Below are 13381 nucleotides of genomic sequence, written 5' to 3' on the forward strand. Positions count from 1 at the left end.
CTTAAAATACTAAATATTATATATTAATAAATACAAATATTGATTTATAAATAAAAAAAATATTTTAATTATTATAATTATTAACAAAAAAGTTAAATAAAAAAAGTAAATTTTAAGTTTTTTTTAAATATATTATTTTATACTCTATAAAAGTTATTATAATAACATTAAATGTTGGCATAATTGGACCGCAATATTATGGCAAATATGATTCATATATGGATGGGGAGGACAATGAGGATCAGTACCAATACAACTACAACAGCTGGCCTCAAGTCAATCATATCAGACATAGGGATTCAATAATGCCTCGATCAGGGAATGTCCGAAACCAAATGGATATGATTAACAAACTATTTGATGATCTACTTGATCCACATAAATCGCTTCTGGATGCCGATAGGGCTGTACCGGTAGAACCGGGAACTAATTCACGAGTAAACAGTTGTCAGGATAGGAGGTGTTTCCAGTGTCTGGATTCGTGTCGTTATCTCAAAGAGTCGAGTCTATCAAATAATCTGATTATTCAATACATGTATCTAAGGATATGTGCCGTCGGTTGTAAAGCACAACTGTAAGTGCAAATAGTTTTTGTATAAATATTAATAGTTTATATCAATGTGTGTATAAAATGATACAAAATATTAGTTAAAAAAATCAAATAGTATTTTTAAAATTTTTTTTATTAAACACTAATTGTTTAAATAATATACTATTACTAAAATAATCTAATAATAATGTTTATGTATTTGTTATTAATAATTACTATCATATAATTGTTATAAAAAGTTTTACTCATTTTTTAAATACTTTTATTGATATTTATAAAAAAATATTATTTTATTAATAATTATACGAAAAAATAGATAATATAACTAACAGTATTAGAAATTCGAGATTAATAATTGAATTTAACAAAAAAATACATAACTTTTTATATTTTGTATAAAATTTTTTGAATATTAATATACAAAATAATTATAAATTATAAATATTGTTTTTATAGGCACTGTAAGTGCAAATAGTTGTGTTTAATCAGTTTATAATCACAATATGTATAATCTGATCAAAAAATGTTTCGTAGAAAATAAATATTAGTTTTTATTATTATTTTAAAAAAAAAATTCTCTACTAATTCTGTATCTCATTTTTAATTATTGATAATTATTTTTTAAACACTTATTGTTTATACTATTCAGTAAAATAGTGCGACAAACAACAAAAAAAGTTTATATTATATAATATTCATAATTACTATTATTATAATAACAAGTTTTTATTATTTCGTATTTTGATAACTTTTATTTAGTATACTTTTAATAAATATTATATTAATTATTATTATTATTATGCAAAAATTTACTATAGATTCATTAGAGATAATCATTAAGCTATAATTGAAAGTAGTTTAAAAATTTATATAATTATTTTTTTTATGATAATTATTATATTGTTTGTTTGTTTTTTGTTATTTATAAGCCCATGTTTGGATGCACCTAATTATTGTTTACCGGTAATGAAAGAAAATCCCGATTATTTCATACAGTGTAGCAAATTTTCGTGCAATCCATTTCAGGTAAAAAAATATTATTAATTTTGAATTAATTTTTATAAAAAAAAATTAATTAGAGTTCAATTACGATAATTATTTATTAATTATATTTGTATATAATAATGATATATAAGAATAATATTTATATATTGTATTTATTAATATTTTTTGCGAAAAAAATAATATTTTTTATTTTTTTTTTTGATGCAATTTCTATGAGAATCTAATTCAAAAGTTTAAATAAAATTTTTGAACTCTAATTATAATAAATAATTTTCTTTATTGTCATGTTATATTATTTAATGTTAATATTTTAATTATATTTATATATCTATAGATTGTGCCAAAAGTATTTAGGACTACAGATTATTGTGGATAATCATATTGTATTACCATGCTCAATTTTTCTAATAAAATAAATGTTTCTTATATTAAATTATATTTTTAAAAATTATATTTAATAATTTAATAATTATAAATATTATGTTTGACTGTTTGAATATAATTATATAGAAGTATAATTTAATTAATTAATTGGATGACGAAAACAAAATGTCTGTAAACATTATACTATATTTTATAAACAATAATAATTATCAAATTATAAGTATATTTTCAATTTTGTTTGTATAATTAATTATTATATCAATGATTGATTAATAAATTATGTGTTTAGTTATAAAAGCTATTCAAATTTGTTTTTATTGTAAGTATTATTACATTTGTTTTATTTATGATATAGTATTTGATTTACTAAAATATTACTAATACTATGTTATTGATATTATATAATATTAGATAATAATACTAAATAATAAGATTTTTATAATATTAATAATAATATTTATAATAATAATAATAATATTTATAATATTAGTAATAATATTTATAATATTAGTAATAATATTAATAATAATATTTATAATATTACTAATAATATTTATAATATTAAAAATAATACTGTATTTTATTATTATTAATAAAATAATTACTTTATTTGTTTTTTTTAAAAAATGGTTCATTAAATAGTATGTAAAAGATTAAAATTATGAACAAAAAAAACGTTAATATCAATTATATTTAAAAAATAATAATAATTTAAAATTATTAAAACTTATATATTTTTAAAGTTATTCAAATCACATTAAATGTGGATATAATTAAAGCCCAGTTTTATGACTATTATGATGATGTGCTGCCCATTGAATATGACTACTACTACTCATCTCTAATTAATTATGCGTCAAAAGAGGATCCAATGACTTTAAATGATAAACTATTTGATGACTTACTCGATCCAAACAAATCGATCAGTGAGGCCGATAGGGCTGTACCGGTAGAACCGGGAGGTACTAAATCACGTGTTAGTAGCTGTCAAAACAAACAGTGTCTACAGTGTCTGGATTCGTGTCGTTATCTGAAAGAGTCGCGTCTATCACAGAATCTGTTGATTCAATACATGTATCTAAGGATATGTTCAATCGGTTGCAAATCTGATCTGTATGTATCATCATATACATAGTTTATTGGGAGGGTGGGGTGGGGTGGGGTTACTATTAGGTTACTATATATATCATGTTTGATGTCAATTATAATAAAATTACCACCATCATTAATTTTTTTTAAATATTAAATATCATTCAATCAAAAAAAAAACTACTTAATTGTAAATTCAAATGTTAGTTATTAACAAGTTTTAGACAAACCAATAGATTTATGATGAGATAAATAGTTATACACAAAATTATTATTATTATAAATAGGAAATTAATATTTTTTTTATTGTTAAAAACTTATTTCATTATCATTATATCAGTTATTAGCTATACGTTTAATAGTTTTTAAAAACAACTTACAACAAGTCTAATAAGTAATTCAAAAATAACAATGTTTTTTATCAATTACTTGATGTCTAATTATTCAATAACTTATTTTTATTTTTATAATTAAATGCTTTATTATTATTATAGAAAATGTATATCCGATAACTATTGTTTACCGATAATGAAAGAAAATCCCGATTATTTCATACATTGTCTCGGAAAGTCGTGTAATCCATTTCAGGTAAATTATATGTGTTTCATATATATATATATATATTTTTGTATATAATATAATATTATATATAATTATATATTTAATATAATATAATTATATAATATATATAATTTGTCTACAATGTAATAATATTTTTAATTTAAAATAATTTTTGTTTACAAAATATAATATTTTACAAAAACATTTATTAGTTAATTTAGAAAATATAATTTAACAAATTAATTAGGCTAAAATCTTTTTATATTTAAAAAAAATTAATTAATAATAATATTAGTAAATTAGATAATGACATATTCGCTGAACCAAAAAATTTATATTTATAAAATTAACAAATTAATGAAAATTTATAATAATAATAAAAAACTTTTTAACATTTTTTTAAAAATTTTTTTTGATAATTATTTTATATATAGATTGTGCCAAAAGTATTCAGGACTACAGAATATTGTCAATCATAATTATTAGTCTACTTTTTTTTATTGGTTAACTGATTATATAAAAAATTGTACAGTTATTATAATAAATTAGTATTAGTTTGATAAATAACAATATTTGAACAATAAATGAAATATTTATGTATTAATATAATTTGTCAAATTTTTTTAATTTTGTGTTTTATAATAATAAGTGAAATTTAAGATGAATATATTATTTACTGATCTAATAATAATAATAAAACTAATTTAATTAAATATATATTAGAAAATTTTTTTTTATTACAAACAAAATAATCTACGAAAATAATTCACTTAGAAATATACAAAAACTAATTGGCAATAATGTAATATATGGTCCCAATGCTACACGCATTGAATCGATACCCATTTGTTTATCAAATTGATCAGTGTCATTTCTAATAATTTTATCATCACTACCACTGCCCATCATTTTGCGTCCAAACATAAATATATTTTTATACCACGTATCAAAATTACCTGTCTCACGTGATTGTATTAAACTATATATAAAAATATCCACAAAAAATTAGATTTTATAATTAGTTTTTTTTAAAAATAAATAAACTATAATCAGCAAATTTAATTAGAAATAAATTAACTTTTTTTATAAATTAAAATTATTACCAACTGCATTAGATAAATTTAACCAACAAAAAATATATAAAAATATTTTAGGTATCTGTAGTATATATTTGTAATTAATTAATTAATTAATCAAAAATTCTAATGTTTAATTTTTTTTTGTAAACTAATTATTTTTTGTATGTCAAACAAAGATAAAATAAAAATATTGATGATTAATTCTACTATGATTTTATAAATTATTATTATAAAAAAAAATTAATAATAATTACATACATATCATTAAAATGTTTGTATAATATATGATCGGTTAGACTTCTGTGTACTATTTGTGCGTAACTTATTTGTTGATAGGCTTCGGTAGATACATGCAGGTGCTGATAGTTTTGTGGATCAATTTTAATGATAAACGAATAATCTGTTGGCAATATCAGTACCAGCGATGGCCGCTGAAGATCACCATATATTTTGTTAGTATAAGCGGTAATCTCTGCATAGTCTCCGCCGTTCACTAGTATTACATCCTCGGCCTTTGATGAGCCAAACGCTCGTCTAATTATTTGTTTCTCAATTGGTGTAGATTTATACTTTAAAAAAACAAAACAAAAATTTTTTTAGATAATTAAATTATAATTTAAATTTAAATAATATCGGTTGTATGGAAAATATCCAAAAAAATCAAAATATTCAAACTCATAATTAACTAAATTTTAAATATCCAAAATTTTAAATCTCTAAAATAATAATAATATCCAAAATTTATAGTATCAAAATATAATACATTTGATCCAATTGAATGTTAGTAATTTATAATAATAAAAAATTTTGAATAATTTTTATTATTATAAATTACAATTTACAATGATAATTTTTAATTGTTACTTAATAAAAAAAATTTTTTTGGTTATTTTTTTATTTGGCTATTTTTTATTTTGGATATTTTAAATTTGGATACTAAAATTTTAGATATTTTAAACTAGACTCTCCCTCCCTCCCTCCCTCCCTACCCCTCCCCCTCAAAAAAATTAACACCCTGGTACATTAAATTCTTTGAATTCATGATGCAACATTCCGAATACAATTGTCAGCTCCGGGCGATTGATTAGATCCTCATATGAATCAATTGTTTCCATCGGACTGTTTATATAAATAGATAATATTTCCATTGAAATTAAATTCAATGTAAAAAATTTCAAAAAAAATAATGTCGAAAATAGTATCCAATAGAAACAGTTTCGATTGACTGTAATAGTATCTAATATATATATGTAAAAAAAGTTAAATATATGATAGTTAAAATAAATTTTTTATACAAATAATTAAATTTTGTAATATAAACTTACAGTTCATTAAAGTAGCATTACTTATTTGCCATAATTGATTTGAAAATTTTGAGTTATAATGTTGACTAAATATTGTTATGTTTTTGAATATATAAATACATACAAATAAAACAAATATTTTATTAATTCTGATATAAATTTTTTTTAAAAATACTAAAATTTATTAATTTTACTCTACATTTTTGTTTTGTAATTGCCAATTAATTTAATTTTATAATAACTAGAGTATAACATTGTTGATATTAGCATGCTAATTATGAGACCCAACCAATACTGTTTAATAAATTACATATAAATTATAATAGATAATTAAATAAATATATATATATATATATTTAATGATATCAATACATACGTATTTATCAAGTATGTTAACAATGCCATAAAATCTATTGGATGTTACAGTGGGATAAAATGTGCCAATAATTTCTGTACTTAATTTATTATATGGCCGAATAAAATGAAATTGTTTTAATTTATTTTCATCTAAATGATGCTCATTAAGCAGCATATCTACTCTCTAAATATAATATATATATATATTAATTTTGAAATAATATTTTTTAAAGTAAATTTTTAGTTTTATTCTAAAAATAAAAAAAATTATTTATAAAAATATATTTAACATGCCTTATGTTCGGCATATTTAATTGATAAATCTAATGCATTTAATCCTTTATAATCTTCACAAACATTATTATCCAATGTAATTGGTGTTATACTAGTTTAATATAAATAATAATAATAATAATAACGATTATTTTATTAATACAATAACAATAATTATTAAATAATATATATTATTATATATATATATAATCTTAATTTAATAAATAATAATTTAAAATATAAATAGCTACCCATATTTGCTACGTCTAACTAATTCATAGACTACTTGAAAAAGGTGTCCGCATAGAAATTTTACATCACTGTCAATAAACTATTTAAATAAAATTTAAAAAAATAATAATACTGTATGTGTTATATTAATTTTCATGGGATAATAAATAAATTTATATAAAAATTACAAAAGTTTCCATGGTAAATGTAAAATTGCCTAATTGTTCAAATTGATAATCAAATTGATATGGATGTTGTTCGTTAAATATATTGAAATCACAAAATGTACCAGGTGCTACTTTTTCATACATTTTTAACAAATTAAAAATTAATTAATTAAATTAATCAAAAATTCATAACAAATTCATAACAAATTATTAACTAATAAGTTATTATCAATGAAAATAATACATGTTTAAATATAAATCTAATAAACAACATTTTTCTAAATTATATATTTATGAATTAAATTTAGTATATTAAATAATAACTTTATATAAAATATTATATTGTGCAACTATGTAAATATAATTAAATAAAATATTATATTGATAATAAAATATTATGTTAAAGATAAATATTAATCAATAAAAATTAATTTAATATAATATGATAGGTGTGCTATATAAATATATTTTTACCTATTAATAAATTATGTATAAACTAATTATTTATATAAATTTGTTTATTATTATTATTATTATTGTAAAAATATTGTATATAAATTATACATTACATATTAATATTAAGTATTTTATTTTCAATAATTCAAAAAACAAAAATTAATTATTTTTAACGTAAACTAAAAAATTAATTATAATATTTATGGGTGTAACTAAAACTTATAAAAATATATTAGGTATTATTTGCCTGTAAAATAAATATATTTTAATTTTAAAAAATCCTAATTTTAATTTAATTAACAAATATATAGATTAATAAATTTTACTAATTATTTAATATATTAATAGTATTTTTTTAATGCTATAACATCAGTCCCAAAGTAGCAAAAATTTAATTATATATTGATTTTATTGATGATATTAAATATAAACTTTACTAAAGTACAAAATATACATATAATATAAACTTTGAAATTATCTTATCTTATTAAAGCATAAATAATCATTTCTTTTAATAACATTTATTTTAATGATAAAAACAGTCGCTAACTAAAATTATAATAACTATCTATAGTTACCGTTAAATTTCATATTATATAATTTACAGTAAATTAGGTTGGAAAATATATATTTTTATAGTTTATATATAATTAATTTATCTAAAAATAATAATTTGGGTAAAATTTATAGTCTATATATAGTTATTAAACAGTACTATATTTTAATTATTATAAACAATTTTTAAAAATTAAATTAATAATTAACCAACTATCTTCTTTATAATTTAATATTCAATATTTATRAATATTTAATAATGTTTTACTTATAAATAACAAACAAATTATTAAAAGTAAAATGATWGTCACTTACATGAATTTAACATTTTAAATATAAAATGTCATAAAAAATTTAAACTATTGTACTATAACTTTAAATTTTTGTAAGTTTTATAATATAAAGCAAGTATAGTATTTGATAATTTTTAAATATAAAAGTTTATGCCAACATTTCATCCCATTAAAGTAATTAAATAAATATTACCAATGTATAATATTTAAACAAAAATATATTGCATTATATATATATATAACTAACATAACTTATTTTATACATTATAATTTTTTTTTTATTTTATTAGCTTAACAATAATTTACTGTTTTTTTTTGTTAGTTACAGTTATTTTTTAATAGTTTTTAGTAAAAAATATAAAGAATAGAAATATTTTATTTGTAAAATAATTTAAAATTTAGTTATTTTAAACTTATTTATGTTTATTAAAATTACATAATATATCCCTTAATATTATCAATAATATCAATAAATAAATTTAACTGTATTTTTTAATTTAATATATTGTAGTAATTTTAAATAAATAATTATCAAAAATTTGTTTTTTTACATATAGTTATCATATGGAGACTATTATTAATTAAAGCAAAATCTATAATAATTTTATTGAATCATTTGATCATTTGATCAATAAGTTTGGAAAAATCCGGTTTTGTTTATATATGATATATTTGTAGTAAAAACCTCTGTTTCAAACAAATTGATGAAAAATTGCAAAATATATATATATATATATATATATTATGATTAAAATTATTGGTCGACTCATTGAACAAATAGTATCATACGATACGGCATAGAGATTGTAATTATTATATACTTTTTTTTTTTTTTTAAAAATAGTAATATTTTATTCAAAATAGAAATTTTATATTTAATACATGGGGTAACAAATGATGATTAAAATTTTTAGATATACACCGTTATATGGAGGAATGACTCTTCTCCATTCATTTAAATAATAATTTTTTAGGAAAAGAGGAAAAGATTTTTCCTCAGTTTCCTCTTTGAGTAGAATATTAGAGTTTTATAAAAACAATATGGTAAAAATTTTAGATATAATAAAATAATTTTGTAAAAGGAAGAATAAAAGAAATGATAAAAACTGTGAATTAAAATAATAAAAGAAAAATCTTTGGTAATTTAAGATGAGGTAAACAACAAAATAAAATAATCTAATATTGAAATAACATATTTATCGACTATAAGGCAGTATTTATGGGATCGTCATCCGGTATTTATTGCAATTTGGATATGTTTTCGATGAGATCAGTATTTATTGACGACTCCCAGACGTTTCCTCTTCTCTCTTTCATTGAAGATTTCTTTTAGTTCCTCAAAGCGTATTTTGTATTCCTCTTTCTTCTCCTCTGAAAGGGTCTGTTTCTTCCAGCTTGAGGACTTGTTGTATGGTCCTCCGTTCCAGTCCTCTCCTCTGTGGAATTGGTTCCAGTGTCTGCCAAAGTTTTTGGTGTTTTTGTCGAAAAACGTACACTTGCGGGGAGTCATATCCTCGTCCAATATTTTTCCTCTGCAGCGTGCAGATTCCCCTTTCATTAGTATATCCTCCATTTTCTCTGTATTTCCTTTTTCTTTAACCTCAGGCAAGATGTCCTCCGCGTTATCTTTGATATCTCTATGGTTCTGGTCCCTCATTTAAATATCCCTTTCCTCAATGACTCTATTATCATATAGTATTTTCTTAAGGTCTGTGACGTTCTTCAAGTCCTTATCCATTTCCTCAATGTGTTCTTTCATTAAATCATACGTCTTTGTGAAGTGTGTGATTATGTCATCATATTTCTTCAGGAGTTGGTAGATGTAAGCCGGGTTTGCCTTGTTATTTACCAGAACATTGTAGGGTACCGGTCCTCTTATGTCAGGTGAGTTATTTTCCTCAAATAATTTTGGGTTGTCTTTGCTAACCATTTGTCTCGCGGTGTTGGGCTGTGAGTAGATTCCATATGTCTTCGTGTTTTGATTATTGTCTTCCAATTGTTGGTACATTTTAGTCGGAGTTTGTTCATTGATTCCCAACCATATCTCCCTTGTGTTGACATTATAGTCGTTGAATGCTTTCGCCTCACGAGCCGTGCGATCGAATGATTCCAAGTACTCACTAAATGATGGACTGTTTGTTGTGCATTTCCTCATCCCTGCTGTCCATATGGGAACTGGTCTCCGATTGATCTCCATTGCGGCCATTACCTCATTTTGATTACTTGTTATCTCTGTGGTGCTGATCGCTCCGATGCTTCTTGTAGTCCTCTTCATTGGTGGCGGTATTGCACTACTAGAGCTTTTTGCTCTTTTTGGACCCATTGTGATCACAATTTGGACACTTTAGTGATTAGTTGAATACTATTTAAGACAATTATGGCGACACAACAATGACAGTATTGAGTTTAGTTATTGTTGCTTAAGTGTTATCGTAATGTAATCATTACATGAGTTGGCGCCTAAATATTAGTGTAGTTAATTATAGTAGAGTGTAATGGCTTACATAAATGTTTACTAATTATTTGATCTAATAGTTGCGTACTTTATGTTTATTGGTATTTAATTTTTTGACACTTTTGACAATTGTTGCACAAATTATTATTACATTCATAGCACTTATTGAGGTGTTTTACAATTATGCACCTTTTACTCACAAATCCACACTTTGCCTCAACAACATTACAGTTTGTTTTATTACAATTAATACACTTATTATTATCATTAATTTTGTTGTTGTCCATACTGGCAGTATTACGTGACTGATGAGTTTAAATCTCATGATTTTTCCTAAAAATTGTCTATTTCTTAGGTAAGAGGGGTAGTTGCTGGGGGGTATGACATAACTCTTAATTTTTGAATATTACTATTATCTGCAGTGGTAAGCAGATACTACGTTGCTGTCCGTTAAGTAAACAATCAGTTTTCGTTTTTAAATAATTTCATTTTCAATATCAATATCATTTTACAGATCATTGACTTCAGTGAGTCTGTCTATGAATTTCGTGATATTTTCGAAATATTTTCCTATAATTTCATTTTTTTCGATTATTTTGTTGAATTCCATTATTTCTAGTCCCATTGGTAACAATAGAGTGAGCATTTCCTCTCTTATATCCGAGAATTTATCGCAATAGCTTAGTATATGTTCAATGCTTTGTTCTTCTAGTATATTACAAGGACAGGATCTTCCTCTGGTAATTCTGAATCTATTAAAATATTGGAATGTCCTGGCGTGTCCAGTTAACATTTGAGTAATCTGGAAGGTTTTATATTTAGTCATTACTTTTTTATGCTTGATTAACATCATTATATTTGGAATAAACATTCTCGTAAGTTTTCCTGTAATAGATGAGATATATCTTTGGTTCCATTCCTTTATTGTGGTTCTCCTCAATAGATTTTTTGCGTAGTTTAGCGGTAACTTTGTGTCTAATCTTTGAATATTTTCAGTCTCCGCTTCCTCTAGTGTGAATTCTTTGATTGATGTTAGTTCTCTTTGATGATATGTGTTATCGAGTAGTTTTATTTGAATTTTTAATTTTTTATTCAGCGAGACCTCATGTATATTGAAAACCAATGGATTAGTCGAGTTTCTTTGGTATATAGCATTCTTAATCGCTTTATTCGTTGTATTGATTTGTACTCTTCTATTCATTTCAGCTTTGATGTCATTAATTGCCTCATATATTATTAGAAGTTCAGATTGGAATATACTAATCCCCTCCTTAAATTTGAATTTTCTGCCATTACCTATTAGGTTGTTGTTGATATATGCTCCTCTTGTCTCTATTCCTTTAATTTTTGTGACATATATATAGATAATATTTATGTTTATATTGTTATCATTAGAGTGTATGTAATCTGTAAATCTCCATTTTGATTATTATATACTATTAATAATTTATAGTTATTTATTAGTAGTCTCTCTTTACTCACTTTAATCTATTAAAAACTATTTGTTTAAAACATTTTTTTCCATTTTAACTGTACATTGATTTCAGCCCTCATTCTTACTTAACTGCAATGCACTTACAATTTAAAATTGTTATCAAATAATTTATTTAAAATAAAAACCAATAAAAAAAATATTGATATCAAACTTATTGATTAAAAGAAAATTATTGATAAAACCTATTGATACTTTATCATCATACAATTTTTATGTTTTTTTTAATTATGATCATAAAAATTTTAATAACAGAGAGTAAACAAAAAACCTTGAAATGATTTTAATTTTTATTGATAGATGAAGTGTCAGTCAATATGTTTGTACTGTATTTGTATTATATATATCCTATTATTAATTTCATTCACAAAATATATTTATTTTTTTTATAATTAAATCAGATATAAACTTCTTATCAGATATTTCTTTAAAAAAAACAATTTTACTATAGTTAGGGTTCGGGTAAGTTCTGTCCATTGTTTTATTTTCCAAAAGTTCCCTATTTTCCCTGTTGTCTGGGAATTCCTTGGAAATCTATTTCCTTGTGATACACAACCTATTGAACTCTAAACAACAAATTTTAATATTTTGATTTAAATAACAAATGTTGTATTAAACTGTCAAATAATGTTACTAAAAATTTATTGTGAATTCAAATTGATTTTTAAATATTTCAATGAAATTTTATGCAAAATTTTTCACTCTTTTTTTGGTAGTATTAATTTTAAAAATATAAAAAATATTWTTTTTTTTAATGATRAAGGCAGGGAAAATAAAATATCTTTCTTATTTTCCGGTAAAATTGGAGAAATATTATTGGGAAACTTCCCTCCCTTTTTAAACGTTGCCAGATCCCAATCTATAGTACAGTACTAAAGCAAATAAAAAACATAAATTATAATCAAATTAAACAAATCAAAACTAAAGTGGACTTTTAGAAGAAAACATTTACAATGTATTGGTTTATATATATGTTTTTATTGCACAATATTTGTCTTAAAAATTGTTTTTTCCGTTTATTTCAAACACATCCCTTAAAAGGCGGGATCCCTTTTAATCATAGATTAATCTATTGTATAAAAATAGTGTACAAAAAAAGTTTTTAGTTATATATTTTAGTTATACTTTTA

At 21.7% G+C, this 13381-nt stretch overlaps 2 protein-coding genes across 2 annotated transcripts; both read left to right on the forward strand.

The window, feature by feature from the left end:
• Positions 1 to 177: 177 nt before the first annotated feature.
• Positions 178 to 1954, forward strand: LOC128956653 (uncharacterized). The gene is made up of 3 exons (XM_054302370.1): positions 178 to 574; positions 1480 to 1576; positions 1890 to 1954. Exons 1-3 carry the CDS (start codon positions 219 to 221, stop codon positions 1929 to 1931), a joined length of 495 nt encoding a protein of 164 aa, XP_054158345.1. The 5' UTR covers positions 178 to 218; the 3' UTR covers positions 1932 to 1954.
• A 272-nt stretch (positions 1955 to 2226) lies between these two features.
• On the forward strand, positions 2227 to 4068 carry LOC128956618 (uncharacterized). The gene is made up of 4 exons (XM_054302336.1): positions 2227 to 2258; positions 2683 to 3052; positions 3523 to 3616; positions 4024 to 4068. The coding sequence occupies exons 2-4, from the start codon at positions 2811 to 2813 to the stop codon at positions 4066 to 4068; spliced, it is 381 nt and encodes a 126-aa protein (XP_054158311.1). The 5' UTR covers positions 2227 to 2258; positions 2683 to 2810.
• Positions 4069 to 13381: the final 9313 nt, after the last annotated feature.

Source organism: Oppia nitens, unplaced genomic scaffold (genome assembly GCF_028296485.1).
Source record: "Oppia nitens isolate AA-2021 unplaced genomic scaffold, nextdenovo-longstitch-racon4-pilon3 scaffold31_pilon_pilon_pilon, whole genome shotgun sequence".
NCBI lineage: Eukaryota > Metazoa > Arthropoda > Arachnida > Sarcoptiformes > Oppiidae > Oppia > Oppia nitens.

Excerpts from the sequence above, each read along its gene's own strand:
- LOC128956653 (XM_054302370.1), top strand. The coding sequence starts at position 219 with ATGGATGGGGAGGACAATGAGGATCAGTACCAATACAACTACAACAGC. Across the intron at positions 575-1,479 it reads GTCGGTTGTAAAGCACAACT|CCCATGTTTGGATGCACCTA; the intron begins GTAAGTGCAAAT and ends GTTATTTATAAG. Across the intron at positions 1,577-1,889 it reads TTTCGTGCAATCCATTTCAG|ATTGTGCCAAAAGTATTTAG; the intron begins GTAAAAAAATAT and ends ATATATCTATAG.
- LOC128956618 (XM_054302336.1), top strand. The coding sequence starts at position 2,811 with ATGACTTTAAATGATAAACTATTTGATGACTTACTCGATCCAAACAAA. Across the intron at positions 3,053-3,522 it reads ATCGGTTGCAAATCTGATCT|AAAATGTATATCCGATAACT; the intron begins GTATGTATCATC and ends TTATTATTATAG. Across the intron at positions 3,617-4,023 it reads AGTCGTGTAATCCATTTCAG|ATTGTGCCAAAAGTATTCAG; the intron begins GTAAATTATATG and ends TTTTATATATAG.